Source organism: Cervus canadensis, chromosome 7 (assembly GCF_019320065.1).
Source record: "Cervus canadensis isolate Bull #8, Minnesota chromosome 7, ASM1932006v1, whole genome shotgun sequence".
Classification (NCBI taxonomy): Eukaryota; Metazoa; Chordata; class Mammalia; order Artiodactyla; family Cervidae; genus Cervus; species Cervus canadensis.
Genome location: NC_057392.1, coordinates 29,465,134 through 29,486,063, shown reverse-complemented (window position 1 = coordinate 29,486,063; position 20,930 = coordinate 29,465,134). Strand labels below are relative to the sequence as shown.

Genomic DNA, 20,930 nt, shown 5'->3' with positions numbered 1-20,930 from the left:
GTTTTTTTGTAATACGCTGTTTCGTGTGATTCTTTTACTGGGAACCATTTTGAGAAATAATTGTTGAATTGTAGTAAAAGAAGAGAAATATGAATCTTGCAAAGTTATATTAATAATGGAATCAAAAATTTTCATGAGCGTTTTCTAGATAAACTGTTTTAATTTTCATATTAGTCCTTGTATCAGAATTGAGAGCTCTATTCTTTTGTTCTGAGAAAGCATTGCTCTCTTCTTGAGGATTGACCACATTTGGTCATTTTGCAACTCTGAATATTGATTGTTGTTGTTTAGCTGCTCAGTCGTGTCTGACTCTGCAACCGCATGGATGGCAGCACATCAGGCTTCCCTGTCCATCACCATCTCCCAGAGCTGGCTCAAACTCATGTCCATCGATTCAGTGATGCCATCCTACCATCTTGTCCTCTGTCATCCCCTTCTCCTCCTGCCTTCAATCTTTCCCAGCATCAGGGTCTTTTCCAATGAGTCAGCTCTTCGCATCAGGTGGCCAAAGTATTTGAGCTTCAACTTCAGCATCAGTCCTTCCAGTGAATATTCAGGATTGATTTCTTTAAGGATTAACTGGTTTGATCTCTTTGCAGCCCAAGGGACTCTCACATCATACATGACTACTGGAAAAACCATAGCTCTGACTAGACAGACCTTTGTCGGCAGCGTAATGTCTCTGCTTTTAAATACACTATCTAGGTTTGTCATAGCTTTTCTTCCAAGGAGCAAGCATCTTTTAATTTCATGGCTGCAGTCACCATCAGCAGTAATTTTGGAGACCCCCAAAATAAAGTCTGTCACTGTTTCCATTGTTTCCCCATCTGTTTGCCATGAAGCGATGGTAGCAGATACCATGATCTTCCTTTTTTGAACATTGAGTTTTAAGCCAGCTTTTTCAGTCTCCTCTTTTACCTTCATCAAGAGGCTCTTTAGTTCCTCTTTGCTTTCTGTGATAAGGGTGGTATTATTTGCATATCTGAGGTTATTGATATTTCTCTTGGCAATCTTGATTCCAGCTTAAGCTTCATCCCAGCAATTCACGTGATATATTCTGCACAGAAGTTAAATAAGCAGAGTGACAATATACAGCCTTGACGGACTCCTTTTCCCAATTTTCAACCAGGCCTTTGTTCCATGTCTGGTTCTAACTGTTGCTTCTTGACCTGCATACAGGTTTCTCAGGAGGGAGGTAAGGTGGTCCGGTATTCCCGTCTCTTTAAGAATTTTCCACAGTTTGTTGTAATACATACAGTCAAAGGCTTTAAGCATAGTCAGTTAAGCAGAAGTAGATGTTTTTCTGGAATTATCTTGCTTTTTCTGTGATCCAGCAGATGTTGGCAATAAGATCTCTGGTTCCTCTGCCTTTTCTAAATCTATCTTGAACATCTGGGATTTCTCGGTTCAAGTACTGTTGAAGCCTTACTTACAGAATTTTGAGTGTTATTTTGCTAGTGTGTGAGAGGAGTGCAATTGTGCGGTAGTTTGAGCATTCTTTGGCCTTGCCTTTCTCTGGGATTGGAATGAAAACTGACCTTTTCCAGTCCTATGGCCACTGCTGAGTTTTCCAAATTTGCTGGCATATTGAGTGCAGTACTTTGGCAGCATCATCTTTAGGATTTGAAATAGCTCAGCTGGAATTCCAACACCTCCACTAACGTTCGTAGTGATGCTTCCTAAGGCCCACGACTTCGCATTCCAGGATGTCTGGCTCTAGGTGAGTGATCACACCATCACTATATTGATGGTACCATGGAAAATTTGAATAGTTAAACATATTGCTAATTCAAAAGCTTAGTCAGTTTCATTTTTTTTTACTATCCCAGATCTTTAGCCAGAGCAGGTTTGAAACTATAAAAACCTTTGCATTTCGACTCTTCCTTTGCATTACAATGTAATTTGACATCTTATAAGTATAGGGAAAATCAAATAGTAGTAAGACATCTAGAGATGTGAAATTTATTTAAGAAATCAGTGAGATAAAACTATTTTGAAGCAGACTTTTATTGCTTTTTTTTTTTTTTTAATCAGTGAGAATTAGCTCTTAGAAACATCATACAGTAAGGTATTTTTCCTCAGGTAGAGCATTTAGTTGTGAAAATACTGCTATAACTGTCCTTTGGAGAGTTGGTGTTTATTATTATAACATTCCTACCAGGTCCTTCTGGAGAACATGGTTTTCTTTAAGTGAGTTCCCTACTCTATCACTCCTGAATTTAGACTCTCTGAGCACATTGTGTGCAAGACACAAAATTTTGCCCAAACTACATGCCGGGTTCCCATTTAAAGATCATAACAGGTGTGTCTAATTTCCAGGCTCTAGTAGAATTGGTAATGATTCTGAATTGAGCTGGAAGGAATTAGATGTATGTTTCCTCTATGTACAGAGAATGTAAAGGCATTGTAAAATTAATACCATATTTACAGCCAAAAGGCTATTTTATAATTTTGGCCTTCTGAGAGTAGAATATGTAAATAGTTTTACTTTGACTAGTAATTGTACAGCTGAAAAGAAAATTGGAAGCACTCCAACAGAACAGAAAACAGCCTCTTAAAATGGAATAATGGCGACACTTTAGAAGAGAACTGGTTATACATACATACTCAGCTTTAACGTTCAGATTTTCGGTTTGTGGAGTCATTCAGTCACAGAACTAAGAATATTTACATGATCTCATGTGTTCCTTTTAAAAATGTATCAAATTTTTTTGATGCTTGTAAGCATCTTCAAAATATCCCTCTAAAACATGAGGAGACCAGTTTCCTCCTCCTTCTATAAACCAGGACACAAAGTGAAGTTTTTCAGCTTAAGATGATGCAGCAATGCCTGCAGGCCGCAGGACTCCCTTTTCGCTGTCTACAGTCTGCTTAGGCAGTGACTCTCACATCTTCCCATTCAGGGCTTGTGGCTTCTAGCTATTCATATTTACTGTGTGGTAAATTAGGACTGAGAAATTTAAGGATATTTATTTTAAAATAGTAATAAATCCATTACATGTTAATAAAAATAGCATTTTTATGAAAAATAAGTATTTTTAAAAAAAAGAGAGAGAAGCAGGTTTCTCTGATGGCTTGTTTTAAGAAAAGAATAGTTTGCCAGTACTACCCTGGAGCTCCCAGACCACACCTTGAGAACTGCTATCCCCACACCTTGAGAACTGCTATCCCAGGAAAATAGGAAACCCTCGAGTGAATACTGGACCATTGTCCTTCTCTACTTCTTGGCCATGAGTTAACATTTGGAGAGGGAGAGTTAAAGCAGGGTTTCTCAGCACTGTTGACATTTGGGGCCAGATAATGTTTAATCCTTTGTTGTGACTGTCCTGTGCCTGCAAGAGGTTTAGCAGCAGCCCTGCCTTTTACCCACTGGATGCCACAGCACTTCCCTACCCCATCTCCAATGTCATAAACAGAAATGTCTCTAGATGTGGCCAGATGTTCTCTGAGGGCTAAAATTGCTCCAGTTGAGAACCACTAAATGAAAGAACTCACAGGTAATGGAATATAACCACAGACTTCCTAAAACATACTTTCTTTTCCTGGTAGAAACAATTATAGTATAACAATTAAGTTGAACTGTTGTTTGAGAATGCTAGGGTAATTAGAAAAGAAATATAGCATCACCTTGTTAACCATGGAAATAAATCAAGAGGCTCTTTAAGAATCTACTTTATTCCTAATGCGGATCCCAAATGACTTAACAAGGTAGAAGCAACATTTAATTTTCCGTCATTAATACAGCAGTAGGGGATACTTTTATGAAAACCCTGGCTTTGAAAATTGGGTTTAAGAAAATCTGAGGTTTGGGTTTTCCCTTGTTTTTAAAGTTGCTACTAAAAACTGTGGGCCTGGACTTCCCTGGTGGCTCAGTGGTGAAGAATCCGCCTGCCAGTGCAGTAGACACGGGTTCAGTCCCTGATGGAAAATACTGCCGAGCCTGTGCTCTAGAGCCTGGAGCCGCCTAAAGCCCGTGCTCTGCAACAAGAGAAGCCACCGCAGTGAGAAGCCTTAACACCACAACTGGAGAGTAGCCCCTGGTCTCTGCAGCTAGAGAAAAGCCTGCCCAGCAGTGAAGACCCAGCACAGCCAAGAGTAAACAGATAAAACTGTTTAGAAAAAGAAAAGTTGTGGACCTGATACTTACTAGTATTCAGTAATTGTCCTTTAACCCAGCAATATAATTTCCAGAAAATTGTTCTTGGAAATATAAAAGAAATAAATACTTTTCTCTTAAGACCTGAAATATTTCATTTACAACATTGATGATGATATCACAAAGAAAAACTAGCAGTCACCTTGAAGTCCGTAATTAGAGATTAAATCATTTATGATAATTTCTGATACTGTGACGTTCTCCCAGTCAGCAATAGGATGTCTACATATACTATTATGAAAAGACATATAGTTTTTTAAGTAAAAAACAAGTTGCAGAATGTCCCAGTTGCATAAAAATGAAAAAGTATGTGTTTCTGTACATGCAGTTGTATATGCCTCAAAATGTTCTGGAACTATAAGGCAATAGGTCTAGAGAGTAGTACTGGGAATGGGGACAGGGACATGTACTTTTTTTCCTCTAAACACTTCTGTAAAATAATACCATTAGCTCATTCCTATAACCAGAAAATATTTCAGTCTGCATAAGTAGGAGTTCCCTGGTTGCTTACTAGTAAAGAACCTGCCTGCCAATGCAGGAGCACAGGTTCAATCCCTGGATTGGTAAGATCCCCTGGAGAAGGAAAGAGCCACCCACGCCAGTATTGTTGTTGCTTGGAAAATCCCACGACAGAGAAGCCTGGTGGGCTATAATCCATGGGCTCACAAAGAGTCAGACATGACTTAGCTACTAAAACAACAATGTTACGTAAATATATATTATTTTGAAAGTTACACTATTATATGCAAATAGATCATTTCAAGAAATAATGCCCAAATAACTCTAATTGGTCACCATGGAAAAAGTGAGACTAATTTTTGTCCCCCACAGAAGAAATACTTGTCAATAATAAACTGCTGAAGTTGTACTTTGGATTTCAAAGTGCCTAAAACTGATGTTTAATGGCTTCAGGGAACTGACTACTTGTAATCCGTGTTCAAGCCCTTTTTTTAATCTATTGGGATATGTGGATATGTATGGACACCTCAGTATCTTCTTTGGATCTTAATATCTGGTTCCCATTTACTTATCTAGGTCATGAGACATGTGTAGAACTCCTTTTAGAACAAGATGTTTTCCAGAAAACGGAAGGAAATGCTTTCAGTCCGTTGCATTGTGCTGTGTAAGTAAAGGCAGAATGAATCGGATTTGATTTGAGTATTTAAGAAACAAAGCATCACTTTGAGAGTGATCACCTTGTTACCTTCACAGAATAAATGACAACGAGGGTGCTGCTGAGATGTTAATTGATACCTTAGGCTCCAGCATTGTGAACGCCACAGATTCAAAAGGAAGGTAGGAATTCAACCATGTAGAAAATTTCATTAGTTATTAGATTAATATGGGAGAATTTAAAGAAACTCCTTTATTACTTAAAGGTTGGTTTTATATTTACAAGTTGTTACAAAATCTTAATTATATTCTCATTATAAAAGGCTTTTTTACCTTGACCAGGGAAACTGGGAAAAAGATTTCCCTTTGTTAAAAACATACGTTCTTGTTGGGCTTCCCCGGTGGCACACATGATTAAGAACCCGCCTGCCAGTGCAGGAGATGGAAAAGACTCAGGTTCAACCTCGGGGTCAGGAAGGTCCCCTGGAGCAGGAAATGGCAACCCACTGCAGGATTCTTGCCTGGAGACTCCCATGGATAGCGGAGCCTGATGGGCCACAGTCCATAGAGTTGCAGAGTCGGACACGACTGAAGCAACTTAGCACGTGCTTGTTACCCGAAGACTCTCTGTTGTTGTTTATTTTTTTGTTTGGCTGTGTTGAGTCTTAATCGTGGCACACAGGATTTTTCATTGTGGCTCAAGGAGTCTAGTTGTACGCAGCTGCTGCAGTGTGTGGACTCAGAAATTGTGGCACACAGGCTCAGTGGGATCTTGGTTCCTCCACCAGGGGTCGAACTCTCATCCCCTGCATTGCAAGGCAGATTCTTTCTTTTATGTGTTTGGTTGTGTTGGGTCTCAGCACACAGGCCCTGCGGCAGGTGGGATCTTAGTTCGTGAACCAGGAATCGAACCCATGTTGTCTGCATTGCAAGGTGGATGCTTAACCACTGGACCACCAGGGAGTCCCCCTGAAGACTCTTTAATAAAGTTAACAGATTTCTAATTACAAAGAGTCTAACAGTTGTAATAGATGATGGGGCCGGATTTGTTTCTTTCAAAGTTTCCTTTAATGTCATTTTTTTTTTTTGGCAGTTTCATAATTTACCCTTATTTATATTAGTTTACCTAAATAATAGTTATCAAAAATACAAATTTTTGTGGCAGGAATTAGTAAGCCTATTTGTATCCAGGCAATAGTTTTATAGCCTGGTATGTAAATCCTTGAAAGCTGCTGGTGATAAATGAAAAATACACACGCACAGACTTAGCCCCGTCTTTGCATTCCTCTGTGGGCAGGACTCCTCTCCACGCAGCCGCCTTCACGGACCACGTGGAGTGTCTGCAGCTTCTGCTCAGCCACAATGCTCATGTGAACTCCGTGGACTCCTCTGGGAAGACGCCCCTCATGATGGCTGCAGAAAACGGACAGACAAACACAGTCGGTAAAGAAACGCTGGAGGCTTTCATTGTTCTAAGTGTGAATATTGCCTGTGTATAATATAGCTCCCATCTGACTCTGGTTCATTGAATTTTCCATTAGTTATCTCACCATTCCTCAGATTTAAAACCTTTTACCTGCCTACATTCGTGTTTTCTTTTAGGTCCACAGTATTTTCAGTTGGCCTCATGTTAGCAGGCAGTGTTAGGATGGTCAAGAAACCTGACTCTGGAGTCAGACTGAATGTGAGTCCTAGATCTGCCAACTGAGTGGCCTCATGCCTCAGTCTTTCCATCTGTACAGTGACAAAAATAACAGTACCTACTTCATAGGGTTGTTTTGAGAGGTAAATAAGTTACTATAAATCTAGAGTACTTAAAACAGTGTGAAATTTAGTAAGCAGTCACAGAATGAATGTCAGTTGCTGTTGTTCTTGTCTGTTCCTTATACAACACACACACACACACACACACACACACACACACACACACACGAGAATATAATATAGACCTTTATATTGCAATGTGTTTTTGCACTTATGTTTTTGCCAGAGGGATATTTTTCCTTTCTGTCTTCATTTCTCTGCAGTGAGTTATTAGTAATCTGAGGTGTATGTTCATATACAAAAGAGTTGATACAATTTTTCCTCCCAGAGATGCTGGTTAGCAGTGCTAGTGCAGATCTGACTTTACAAGATAACAGTAAAAACACCGCCCTCCATTTGGCTTGCAGTAAGGTAGGTACACATCTTAACAATATTTTTTGATTGTTAATATCGACAGTGGCATTTAAGGTTTTTCCACTTAACTAAAATGAACAGAGCTAGGGACCAAACCTGTCTAATAATCACTGGCATCAGATTTCTTGGAAAAAAAGATTACTTATGTATGAAACATCATGGTATATGAAATTTCCAGTAAGCCAAGTAAGTTTTGGACCACAGGCTTAAATGTACTTATTGTCTTTTTCTAATCTCTATAATCTTAAATATTCTTGTCCTCTCCTGTAACCCCATTACACCAATTCATGTTTGGACGTATATTTAAGACATTAGCCAAGAAAATGCATAGTATATGAATGGTAATATATGGACGAAGATTGGGGTGTATTGAGTGTATAAAGTTATCTTTGATGGTGCCGAAGTTTTTAAGAGTTATTTGTCATAATTTTAGGGTCATGAAACTAGTGCCTTGTTAATACTGGAAAAGATAACAGATAGAAACCTCATCAATGCAACCAATGCAGCTTTGCAAACGTGAGTACTTCCAGTATCTAGTGTAAACCTTGTGACCTTTAATTATAAAAATGATTAATGGAATTCTTTTCTGTGATTGGAATCAGTCTGTCACAGAAGTAATTAAAAAATAAAAAACAGTTCTTAAAATTGACAAAACTCATTTCTAAAATCATCATAATTAAAAGACATTATTTAAAAAGTTTTTGAATTGAAACCCTTATTCTTGAAAATAATAGGTTGTCAGTCAATCCAGTTTTATGGTGGAAAGGAATACTATTCTGTGTGTTTTATGGCAACCAACTGAAATAATACACTTAACAACAAATGAGGCAAAAAGTTTTATACATGTCTGTAGCTAGAGAGATTTCAGAAATAATCAGGTCTTTAATGTGAGCCGCCAGTTCTGGGTGACTGCCTAAATCCTGGCCCAGCGTCTTCCATTATTCCTCACCATTTTCATTTGCTGTTCTGCTTTGAGACTTAGTAAAGAGAAGAATCTTACAATAATGGTTCCCATTCAGGTCTCAGTCTCATCCCTTAAGGGTCCAGAATGAGTCATGGAACCTGTAAACTGTTTTAAAAACCTATTGGAACTTGTGCTGTTGCAGTTTACAGTTTTATTGTTTAATATATGTGTTTGCCAACCACATTTCTTAACACAACTTAAGAATGCAGTTTAGTTAGTAAATCTTTTTAAACGTTGGTCTTGAAGGAAACTGGCACGAGGGTCTGGAGGAGGTGGGAGCTGCTGCTGGCTGGCGCTGGGTGCAGCGCTGACAGGCGCTCCGAGTCCTGGCTCTCCCGGGCCTCTCTCCCCTCCTCACTGCCGTCGGGACCAGCGGCCTCCGGTCTGCGTCTGTGGGTCTCCATGGCCTAGCGTAAATGGTCTTCAACAACCAGGGTAGAGAGTGAGCACACGCATGCATGGGCCTGCACACATGGACGTGTACACATATTGTTTTCTCTCCAGACCTCTGCATGTTGCTGCCCGAAACGGGCTGACAATGGTGGTTCAAGAACTCTTGGGGAAAGGGGCAAGCGTGCTTGCGGTCGATGAGAACGGTGAGTAGTGTCTGCCTGCTCTTTCCCTAACCTGCTAGAGGCGTTGGCCTTTCAGTGATCCATACTTGAAGGAAAGGAGACTTGGGGACTTTTCACTGGTCAGAGAGGAGAGCTGGAGTTAATACTGACGAGGGCTTACACTTTGTGGCAAAAGGAACGAGGGCAGGAGAAACAGGGAAAGTCCATCTAACAGGTGAGCTCCCGAGTTTCACGCATCTCTTAAATCAGAGTTGTGTTTGCCTGCTCAGGCACTCAGTCGAGTCCGACTCTTTGCGACCCCATGGACTGTAACCTGCCAGGTTCCTCTGTCCATGGGATTTTCCAGGGGTTGCCATTTCCTCCTCCAGGGGATCTTCCTCAACCCAGAGATCAAACCTGAGTCTCCTGCATTGGCAGGCAAATTCTCTTTACCAGCTGCACCAGCTGGGAAGCCCAAATCAGAATTAGGATTTATTAACTTTGGTTTAGTGATATCACCTTTGTTATCTTAGTATTCAAAGAATTTGTTCTTTCAGCAAACATTTATCAAGACCCTTACTTGAATGCCAGGTTTTATCAGAATCTAGTCTTCCCATCCAGGGCCTATCCTCTTTGCCTGCCTGAGGCGGTCTCTGTAGCATCTCTTTGCTTTGTGTCCTATAATAATGGCTTTTGTAGGATCTCTCTGCAAAAAAACATCATTTCTCTCATCATAACACACCTCTCATTACTCCTACTGCTCCTGCTGTGGCCGTATGTCTCTGTCCCCCTTTGCAGCACAGTTACTCAGGAGTCATTTCTCCCTCTGTCTCCAGTTCTCGTCTTTCTTCTCCCTTCAGTGCCCTCTGGTCAGACCTTCACCCCACCACACTACAGCACTGTTCTCAGCAAGACCACCAGTGACCTCCACAGTGTTAGGAATCAACTCTGCTTTGACTTGACATACAGAATTCAACACAACTGATTATTCCTTCCTTCCTTAGGAATAGGCTTTTAATGTGGAATTTAAAATGTATATGAAATACCAGATGGGAAGGTTGCAGTCTGCCATAGCTAGTGTCTGATATTCCCCCAAGTAGTCTCCATACTTTGCTTTTGCAGCACGCTGTCCCCTGAACCAGTAGATGCAGATCACTTATGGCAGGATAAGGGGGAGGGTCAGAGAGAATGCATATGGTTTTTATTATAGTATCCTTCTTAAAGGGATGTTCTTCATTCACAAATACCTGGTTCCTTGAATTAGTAACTGGATAAGGGTTTATAACTTCTTGTTTTGTTGTTAAATAATTATATTTACTAGAACTGAATATTTTTTATTTTACTGATTTTTTATTGAAGTATAAGTGACATACAACATTCTGTTAGTTTCAGGTATACCCATTTTTTTTTGCATAAACTTTCTTTACGTGGCTTTCTGGACTCCACATTTTCTTAGTTTTCCTTCTACAGTGCTATCTTCAGTTTCTTTCACTAAGTTTCTCTCTCTTCTCCTCAACTTGTTACTATTGGAGAGCTCGCAAGTTCAGTACTTCATTCTTTTTGCTTTTTCTACACATCTACTTCTGCTTCATTGATGACACTAAAGCCTTTGACTGTGTGGTTCACAACAGACTGGAAAATTCTTAAAGAGATGGGAGTATTAGACCACCTTACCTGTTTCCTGAGAAATCTGTATGCAAGGTCAAGAAGCAACAGTTAGAACCAGACATGAAACAACAGACTGGTTCAAAACTGTGAAAGGAGTACGTCACGGCTGTGTATTGTCACCCTGCTTATTTAACTTCTGTGCTGAGTATGTCATGCAAAATGCTGGGCTGGATGAATCACAAGCTGGAATCAAGATTGCCAGGAGAAATATCAACAACTTCAGATACACAGATGATACCACTCTATTGGCAGAAAGCGAAGAGGCACTAAAGAGCCTCTTGATGAGGGCAAAAGAAGAGAGTGAAAAAGCTGGCTTAAAACTCAACATTCAAAAAACTTACGATCATGGCATCCAGTCCCATCACTTCATGGCAAATAGACGGGGGAAAAGTGGGAACAGTGACAGACTTTATTTGCTTGGGCTCCAAAATCACTGCAGATGGTGACAGCAGCTGTGAAATTAAAAAGACACTTGCTCCTTGGAAGGAGAAAGTTATGACATACCTGGAGAATGTATTAGAAAGCAGAGACATCACTTTGCCACATCACTTTGCCAACAAAGGTCTATATAGTTAAAGCTATGGGTTTTTTCCAGTAATCATGTACAGATGTGAGAGTCAGACCATGAAGAAGGTTGAACACCCAAGAACTGATACTTTCAAACTGTGGTGCTGAAAAAGATTCTTGAGAGTCCCTTGGACAGCATGGAGATCAAACCAGTCAATCCTAAGGGAAATCAACCCTGAATATTCATTGGAAGGACTGATGCTGAAGCTGAAGCTCCAATACTTTGGCCACCTGATGCAAAGAGCTGACTCATTGGAAAAGACCCTGATGCTGGGAAAGATTGAAGGTGGGAGGAGAAGGGGACGACAGAAGGTGAGATGGTTGATGGCATCACTGACTGAATGGACACGAGTTTCAGTATGCTCAGGGAGATGGTGAAGGAGTGGGGAGCCTGGTGTGCTGCCGTCCATGGGGTCACAAAGAGTCGGCCACAGCTTAGTGACTGAACAGCAACACTGCCTACATTCACTCTCTGGGTGACCTCATCCAGTTCTGGGGTCCCAAACACTGCATCTGTGCTGAGAATGTGTGAATTTACGTCTCCAGCTGCCTGACTGATAGCATACCCTGTGAATGTCTGATGCACAGGTCCAGAACTGGACTGCTGACCCTCTCTCCCCCTGCCAAGCCTGCTCTCTGCACAGCCATCCTTGGCTCAGCTGATGACCATTCCCATCCTTGCGATTGCTCCTTGACACCTCTCATACCCAGGGCACAGTCCACCAACTTGTACTATTGATCTGCCTCCAAAGTATATTCAGATATGCCCACTTTTCCCCCTCTACCACCACCCTTGGCCAGGATCCTTTTAAAATACGTGGGAGAGGCTTCCCTAGTGCCTCAGTGGTAAAGAACCTGCCTGCCAGTGCAGGAGACACGGGTTCCATCCCTGGTCCGAGAAGATCCCACACGCCATGAAGCCCATGTGCCCACAACTGCTGAGCCTGTGCTCTGGAGCCTGGGAGCCACAACTGCTGAGTCCATGTGCTGCAGCTGCTGAGGCCTGAGTGCTGTAGGCCCCCTGCTCCGCAGTGAGAGCAAGCACCGCAGTGAAAAGCCAGCACTGAGGCTAGAGAAACGTGTGGGGAGCTGCTGCTCATCCGCATCTCAGTTTACCGATGGTCCTTAGAGGATCTCTCGGGGCCGACCGAATCTCAGTTTACCGATGGTCCTTAGATGATCTCTTGGGGCCGATTGTCAGCTCTTTCTGTTACCACTCCCGCTTGTCTCCTCGTCGTCCCGCCTTGTCCTGTTCTGCCACGCCAGCTCCTCACACCGTGTACGTGATGGTGTACGTGCATCATGATCTTTCTTGCAGCTTCAAACACTCTGTCCCCAATAGTCTTTGACTGAACCCTTCACCTGTTTCCAGTCTTAGCTCAAATGTCATCTATTCAGTGAATCCCATCCCAACTACCCTTATAACACAGCCTGCTGATCACCCCCATCGCATTCTCAGTTCTTCTTACCCTGCTGTATTCCTTCCTTTTCCTTCTTTCCAGGGAGCGTATCTTCTCATAGACGAGGCAGGAGTCTGTGCGCACAGATCTGTGCTGAGTGGTTAGAAGAGCCCCTGGCCACATCAGGCTCAGCGGGTGTGTGTAGGTGATGATGCGGTGAGCAGTGTGCTGAGTCCCGCAGACGCACGGTAGGGTCCAGGTCAGCCCACTGCCTTGCGTGGCAGTGAGAACAAACAGGCTGTCCCAAGGCCCGTGAAGCAGTTCAGTTAGAATAAACCTGGAATGCTGCAGGAGATATCAGGGAGGGTATCCCCCCGAAGTGCCTTCTGAGCCAGAATCCAAAGGACAAGTGAAAACACGGGAGAAAACTCTAAGCTGAGAGAGTGGCATATTTAATAGAGATACAACGCAGGGCAGTGTGAGTACTGAGTTAGACCACACCTGAGTCTCTTAGGTCAAGTGGCAAAGGATCTTTGTGTCAGGGAGAACAAAGCTAGTCTGAAAGGGAGCAAGTCTAGACTAGGTAACAAGTTCACAGTCATGGTGGGAGGAGGGAGTGGGCAGAAATACGGCAGAGATGTTGGAGGTGAAAGGACATTGATGTTTCTTCCCTCCCCAGGCTCCGATGAATCCCCGGATTCATCGGAGCCTGGGGAGGGAAGACATGGCCTGCAGTCTGGCATGGAGCGATATGGGCAGGGGAGGGGAGGCCATTGTTTAAGATGAGAATGTAGAAGGAAGAGCTGGGTTCACTTAGGAACATGAGAAAAGCTCACTGGCAACTCCAAGTGGCTAATTGAACATCGACATATGGATCTGGAGCCCAAAGTCAGCAGGATCTAGGTTGGACGTAGAAATTTGGGAATCGTTAGTTTAATATAATCATGAAATCCATAGGAGTGAGTGGTACCACCCACTAAGATAAGTTCAGTCTCACCTAATTTAAAAGAAACTTTCACTGTCAGCAAATTACATTTCTGGAAATAAGAAGCAATATAGATTAAAGTGAAGAGCCTAAATTGCTAACCTGTATAGGATATTTGGTCACATTGTGAGGCTGTAAATCAAATAGCCAGTAGATGATCTTTGTTGGTCATTTTCAAGGTTTTATATTGCTTTTGCATATGAAAAGGATAATAAACAGATGGCAATGAAGGTCGCCTGTGACCTAATGTCTTCTTACGTACTTTGCAATATGAGATCGTAATCAGGGTCCAAAGTTAGTAAGTCATAGTAAGTACCCATCTTATTTTGTAATCAATTCTAACCTTCAGATTAATGATCCAATTATAAATTGTTCCAGTAACAAGAGAGGTTGACGATTTAATTAGACTCTGTGTTTTCACTGTCTTCTTTCCTGACCCAACCAAGTGTTCCCGGTTTGTTGCACGGATACTTTGTTGCGGTGGTATTGTTCAGTTGCTAGGACACTTTGTGACCTCATGGACTGCAGCACAGTAGACTCCTCTGTCCACCACTGTCTCCCAGAGTTTGCGCAAATTCATGTCCATCCTCTGCCACCCCCTTCTACTTTTGCCTTCAGTCTTTCTCAGCATCAGGGTCTTTTCTAGCAAATCAGCTCTTCACATCAGGTAGCCAAAGTACTGGGGCTTCAACTTTAGCATCAGCCCGTCCAATGAATATTCAGAGCTGGTTTCCTTTAGGATTGACTGTTTGATGTCCTTGCTGTCCAAGGGGCTCTCAAGAGTCTTCTCCAGCACCACAGTTTGAAAGCATCAATTCTTCAGCACTCAACCTTCTTTATGGTTCAACTCTCTTTATGGTACATGACATGGAAAAACCATAGCTTTGACTAGATGGACCTTGTCAGCAAAATGATGTCTCTGCTTTTCAATACACTGTCTAGGTTTGTCATAGCTTTCCTTCCAAGGCACAAACGTCTTTGACTTTCATGGCTACCGTTACCATTCTCAGTGATTTTGGAGCCCAAGAAAAGAGTCTGTCACTGTTCCTACTTTTCCCCCATCTATTTGCCGTGAAGTGGTGGGACTGGAGGCCATGATCTTAATTTTTTGAATGTTGAGTTTTAAACCAGCTTTTTCACTCTCCTCTTTCACTTTCATCAAGAAACTCTTTAGTTCTTCTTCACTTTCTGCCATTAGGTTGGTGTCATCTGCATATCTGAGGTTGTTGATATTTCTCACGCAATCTTGATTCCAGCTTGTGATTCATCCAGCCCAGCATTTAGAGTTAAAGTCAGTCTTCTGCTAAAGAAGGGAACATATGCAAAGGAAACATTTGTTTGATTTAGGAGCTTTAAACCTGTTTATGTTTTTCTCAATGGACTATGACCCCAAAAGAAGTTAAGTGGTGGCCATGTGTTTTCATTGAACATGCATATTTTGAGCACCAGCTCAGAGCCTCATTCACAAATTAGTGCACATTTAGGCTTCTCAGCATGTAAGCCCTTCCTTACAGAACTTCAAATTAACGGTAAAACTCCCCCAGCATTCTGAATGAAGTTTTACCAGACTTTTTCCCCCCTTATTCTAGCCTTATACCATCTGGGAACTTGGATGGATGCAGATAAGTTATGAGATAGTGGAGGAACCATCCATCCGGGACCTCGGTTTCCTCTGTAGTCTGTTAGGTCTCCTCCCACCCTAGGTTTCTATGACCTTCCTCTTTTACTATTTATTACAAAGTTCTGAATCATTTTAATTAAGCCAGCTTATTACATAAGCCAAGTAATTTAAAATATGTCTAAGGTTGAAGACCAGGATAGGTTTACTACCTTTCTTTAGTGAAGTGAGTCTCAGGATGAGTGATTTTAACCTTGTCTTTAATTCCAGGCTATACCCCAGCTTTGGCCTGTGCCCCCAACAAGGACGTGGCGGACTGCCTCGCGCTCATTCTGGCCACCATGATGCCTATCTCGTCAAGTAGCCCTTTATCATCCCTGACATTCAATGCCATTAACCGCTACACCAACACCTCGAAAACTGTCAGCTTTGAAGCCTTGCCCATCATGAGAAATGAACCCAGCTCCTACTGTAGCTTCAACAACATCGGCGGGGAGCAGGAGTACTTATACACCGATGTGGATGAGCTCAATGACTCCGATTCAGAGACCTACTAACAGGCTGAGCCAGAGACCTGGGGAGGCGTTCTGACACTGATGCTTCAAACTGTGCTTTTTCAGGAAAAAGGCACTTTCTTACTCACATACAAACGCAACCTAAGAGAGTGCAAACAGGAGTATGATGACATTAGGAAGAACAGTTTTACAGGCATGTTTTACAAAAGGAACTGCTGGAATCTTGAAGCAGACTTGACCAGAGGAGAACACTTGATGGCACATAGCCTCATCATTGTGGACTTTGGGTTTGCAGTGCCTGGAATTATCTGGGACACTGCACCCTGATCTGCTCACACAAGCAACACTATCGTCAAAGAAGAGATAAGGACACTAGATTTCAATTTTATCAATAAAACTACAACTAAATTTAAGGGCAATAAAAGTTTGGTACAATAGGCATGATGTGCACAGCAAATTGCCAAAGGACCAAATAACTCGGGTTTTAACAGAGCACCACTTTGCGGAAACTGGAGCGGGTGAAACTAGACATTATCTAAACCAAACTTCAATATTTCTGAAAATGAAGCTGAGATTTGGTTTTCAATGTTGATTTTTTTTTTTAAAAGAAAACATCTGAAAGCCTTCTAATATGTATTAAACCATGAGAGAAAGCAGATGTATTTTTACATTTTTTTTCTTTTACATAAAAATTTTAAAATTCCAACTTTTATAATAGAATTGAAAACCAGCTGACTGGGTGCAGTCAGGGTGAAAATATTTGTGATGTAGACTTGTAATAGATTGGGGTCAGGCTGTTGGTTGCCGGGTTTTGAATGGTTTAGGTTTAAAACTGAACTATTTTTGTTTGAAAATGTAAAGAATTTCCTCAAAGAAGGAAATTTCGTAAAATCAGGAAGTGGATGATTTTCACCCTGTTGCAGCCCAGTGGTCCGGTCCTGGGGAGTGGCGTTTCAGCCTCACTGCTTTGGGTGGTACACTTTGGTCACCTTTGTGTCTCCCCTGTGCCTCCACAGTGGACTAGGGTATTTTTGTTGTCATTGTTTAGTGAAGAATCAAAAAGAAAAACTCCCTTGCTACTCATAAATTAACATCATCAAGTCTCTTGGAAGGCATTTCTATACTGGGCAAGGTTTAAAATACTAAAGCCTTTAGGTCTTATTCACATTTAAAGTAGCGTGTTTATAACATGCTAGATTGGAAGACTGCCTTCCAAATAACAAAGAGTGGGGGAAGGCTGATGTTTAGGCTTTTAAATGACTATTTATATGGGTCTGCTTTTACTGTAACTGTCACCTTCCCAGTGAAAATGATTTCACTTACGTAGGGGGTCTTCCAAGTCGGGGTAGAGTTCCATAAATTTTCACAAAGTGATTCCCAATTTCATTTTATTCTTTTTGTATCGTGAAACTGGAAACTTTATGACATTGTAAATTATCAGCTGGTTTTTCTGAATATAAAGTGTGAAAACACAGAACAGTATTTTGATCTATTTGATAATTTTGTGGGTTTTTGAAGAATTAATGAGCATGTAAATAGAAATAGTGACTGCTTGAATACTGTATTTACTTGCACTCTTTCAGTACATCAAGATTCCTGTATATTTTAGAGTATAATAAAACACAGATGTGAGTTGTATTTAATGCATAATGTATTTGTATCTGTGCATATTACTTAAAAATCTATAAAGTTTCTAGGGCATTGACTACTAGATTTTAAGCATTTTTTCTAAAATATTTACAGAAATTATAAATGTAATTGTCCATCTTTTCTTTATAATATAAAGAAGTCATAATGGGCCCTTCCTAATTATTAGTGGTAGGAAGGTGTATATGCATTTTAAAGACAGCAGACTACATTTTCTTTTGTACCTTTTGGAAAAAAAAGAAAAAATTCAAGAGGATTCTAAAAGTATACATATGTGTACTTTCTCTTTCCTTTTAGGAATTCTCTTCTGAATTCCCTGAGGGAATTTCCTAGAGTCTCAGAATTGAAAGAGACCTGAGGTTCATCCAGTCCAGCCTCTTAACAAATGCAGGAGCCCCTTCTACCTGTGTGACCCTTCCACCTTGAACACTTGCAGTGACTCTACCTCACCAGGCAGCCCACTCAGTTGCTGAGCAGCTTCAGCTGTTATAAAGGTCTTCCTTAGGTAGAGCTGAAGCCTCCCTCCCTCCCAGGAACTTAGGCCCTTGGGCCCTGGGTCCGTCCTCCAAGAGAACATGGAGAACCTCAGCAGGATGACACATGCCCTCTTCTCTTTTGCAGGCTGTTGGATTCATCTGCTGAAGCGATTTCCAGAAGGACTCAGACACACTGTTAGATTTACTGCCTCTGATGAAACTCAAGGTGTGGCTATAAAGTAACAAGCTGTTCTTAATTTATCCTCAGACGCACCAGAATTCAGAGCTTGCATCATTTTACGTACATGATGCCATGACTAGAAATACTTGTGAAGTGGGTCTTCCGATCACTTGCCCACTAGAGAACTATTCCATTGCTTTATGATATCATTTTGTGATAGGCTGTCCCCTGGCTTGATCAACCGCTTCCTTTGGTTAGCACCAGATGAGGGGAAATCCCAAAGTATCATCCTGAACAGTGTTGGAACACCACTGGTATTGTTGGAGGAAATCAGCAGACTCCTTGAATGAAGGGACACAGCACCCTTTATAGTTAAACCTTGTGCGTCAAAGGCGTTCAGGCCCTATTCTGTAATGGTTTTTATACTTGTACAGAATAGAAAAACCTGTTTGCTTTTTTAACTTCTGCTTGGAAGATGGCATCTGAAGTATCTGATGTGTATTATAGTACCACCTTCTGCTCTGGAACTACTTTTAGGGCAGTGGTGATAATAGCAAATAACCTCCTTTAACAAGACACACAACTCAAACCATACCATTTAGGTCAGGAGCTGTCGATTTGGGGTTTAATTTGGCTTAAATGAGACCTTTTAAATAAAGTTTTTTAATGCAATAAATCAAGTGTCTTTTCTTTTTCACGTGCAACCTTCTTTTCCCTTAAAATACATGACTAGTGTTGAATTGTAACTGGTTTTTACCTTTCTTTAGCAACTTACTGAATTTTCAATAAAGCTGTTTTAGAATTTAGATGAACCTTTCTAAACAAACATTTTAAATACAGTTATTCAACAGATACTTATTGCTTGCCTGTTACATGCTTGGGAATGGGAATGGGCAGAAAGTGAGCCTCCAAACTGGGGTCTTGTCCTCTTGGAGCTTATAGTTTCATCATGGGAAGGTACATACCTAAAAGTGGAAAGTGAAAGTGTAATTGATGAGCTGCTAACTGAAGCAAGTGAAGACTACAACAGGATCCCTCTGGGAAGGATGATCAGAAGACTTCTTGGAAGAGGTGGTATTTGGGCAGAACACTGAGGAACAAATCAGATTTGAGCAGGTGGAGAAGGGGCAAAGGAGAGCCTGACAGAACAGAATCTGCCGCTCTTAAAACGCTTGGTGGAGGGAGGTGGGTGGAGCGGATGTCAGCACTTAGTGTGTAAGCCTACAGAAGTATGTATGATGCGCAGAGATTAGATGGAAGTGAGAGCAAGTAGATACAAATAAGTGATGGGAGGAGCAGGCCAAGAAGACTTGAATAACTTGGCCAAATCATCTTAATGCTGATAATAGTAACAGAAAGTGCATATACAGTGTTTGTCATGTACCAGGCAAGGTTGTAAGTACTTGAAATCCATCTCTTAATCCGCACAACTGTCCTATGAGGTGGCACCTATTCATAGCACCATTTAACACAGGAGGAATGAGGCAGAAAGGTGAGCTGACTTCTGCCTGAGCCGGTTTAGCCAGTAATTCATGAGGCCCAGAGTCACATCCAGGCAGTCGTTCCCACCTTTGGTACTCGGTCACCTGATGACCTCTGATAACGCTTTCTAGTCCTTGTTGAAATTGGCCATTTTGAAACTGGACCATATGCTTGACGACTAAACGAGGTAAGTTCCTTTCAGTTTTATTATCCCAGGTCACGAGTTTGAGAAGAAACACAGGTAACCGCGCCAGATGTTTATTGAACACCTGCCGTGTCCCAAGGACTGCACTAGGCTCTGGGCGTAGTGCAGAGAAGGCAGAGCGTTTACCAGACTCTGTCCTCCCGTTGGAGCCTCAGAATGACAGCTGCTCGTGTTTCTGCTGCTGTTGCTGCTTCAGGTCTTGTCAAGCTAACATCCTCACTTCTGCCTCTGCAGGTGGCCGGCGGGCTTGGCTGGGTGATGCTAGAGCTGGAGCCTGGCTGGACCTGACCACGTTGTGAACTGGGCTCTGTCTGCCCCCTCTGTGTTCCTGTGACCCGAGCACAAGAAGGCAAACCCACCCTCCGCGCACACAGGTCACGCCTCTGCGTCACAGTGGCTGGTACGCCGCTGCCGAGCCAGTTGGCGCTGCTTGTTGGAGAAGAAGAATTTGAGTTTAGTTCACAATGACTTTAGTCCTGAAGCAATGAGCCACAGCGTTTTGTCGTCATTGTAGGTTTATCTGTGGATGTGCCTAGCAGTCTTTGCTCTCTGCCTGCTCCTTCCCTTCTTGTGGTTCTCCTTCTGGTGTAGGGGGTTCAGATATAAAAGGGGGCTGCAGAAATGAATTTGGAGTTGGAAATTCTTCCCTGGTAGTGTTGAACTGATAGGGTAGGTGTTCGATTTCAACATAGTGCCATTCCCCTCCCGTGTCTGATTGTGACCATTCACTCCAGCTCTCTACCAGCTAGATCGTGTCCTCACCTCACCTCCAGCACTCGTGTAAGTCCCCTTTTCTCTGCCTGCCTCTGTCTGGGTTATTTCTCGTTTCCTTGAGGGTGTTGTACCCCTCTTGCCTGCCTATGAGTCTTACCTGCCTTCTTTCTTGATTAGGTTTGAAATAAGGCTGAGGTGTGGCACTTCCTTAATTTGAAAAGGCAGTGACTTGATCTTAAAAGTATTTCTTCCTCCTTGCCCTTCTCTCAACTTAAAGAAAAATCGCATTTTCGATTTTAAGGCCTTCAGCAAACATTTTTTGAGCCCATACTGTGCAGCACGCACTGTCTTAAAGCCTGGAACTGTGCCAGGGATAAACTTCCTGCCATCAAGAAGCATACATTTTAGTCGGAGAAGCAAGAGGGATGCCAATGGTGATTATTCCACAGAGAAAGATTTGTGGTATTTGGTAGTTGGGGAAAATCCTTGATTTAAAAGACCCCCATT

The 20,930-nt window shown here is 41.9% G+C and overlaps 1 protein-coding gene across 5 annotated transcripts in view; it reads left to right on the top strand.

Moving 5' to 3' along the window:
* ANKRD28 (ankyrin repeat domain 28) overlaps positions 1–17,356 on the top strand; it is a 207,522-nt gene extending 190,166 nt beyond the window's left edge. For all 5 annotated transcript variants that reach the window (XM_043474781.1, XM_043474783.1, XM_043474780.1 and 2 more), the window contains 7 exons: positions 5,192–5,279; positions 5,369–5,452; positions 6,567–6,712; positions 7,362–7,444; positions 7,881–7,963; positions 8,916–9,007; positions 15,474–17,356. In XM_043474781.1, coding sequence (XP_043330716.1) covers positions 5,192–5,279; positions 5,369–5,452; positions 6,567–6,712; positions 7,362–7,444; positions 7,881–7,963; positions 8,916–9,007; positions 15,474–15,760 — 863 coding nt within the window. In that variant the 3' untranslated portion in view covers positions 15,761–17,356. The remainder of the gene's footprint in view (positions 1–5,191; positions 5,280–5,368; positions 5,453–6,566; positions 6,713–7,361; positions 7,445–7,880; positions 7,964–8,915; positions 9,008–15,473) is intronic.
* The last annotated feature ends 3,574 nt before the right edge of the window (positions 17,357–20,930 follow it).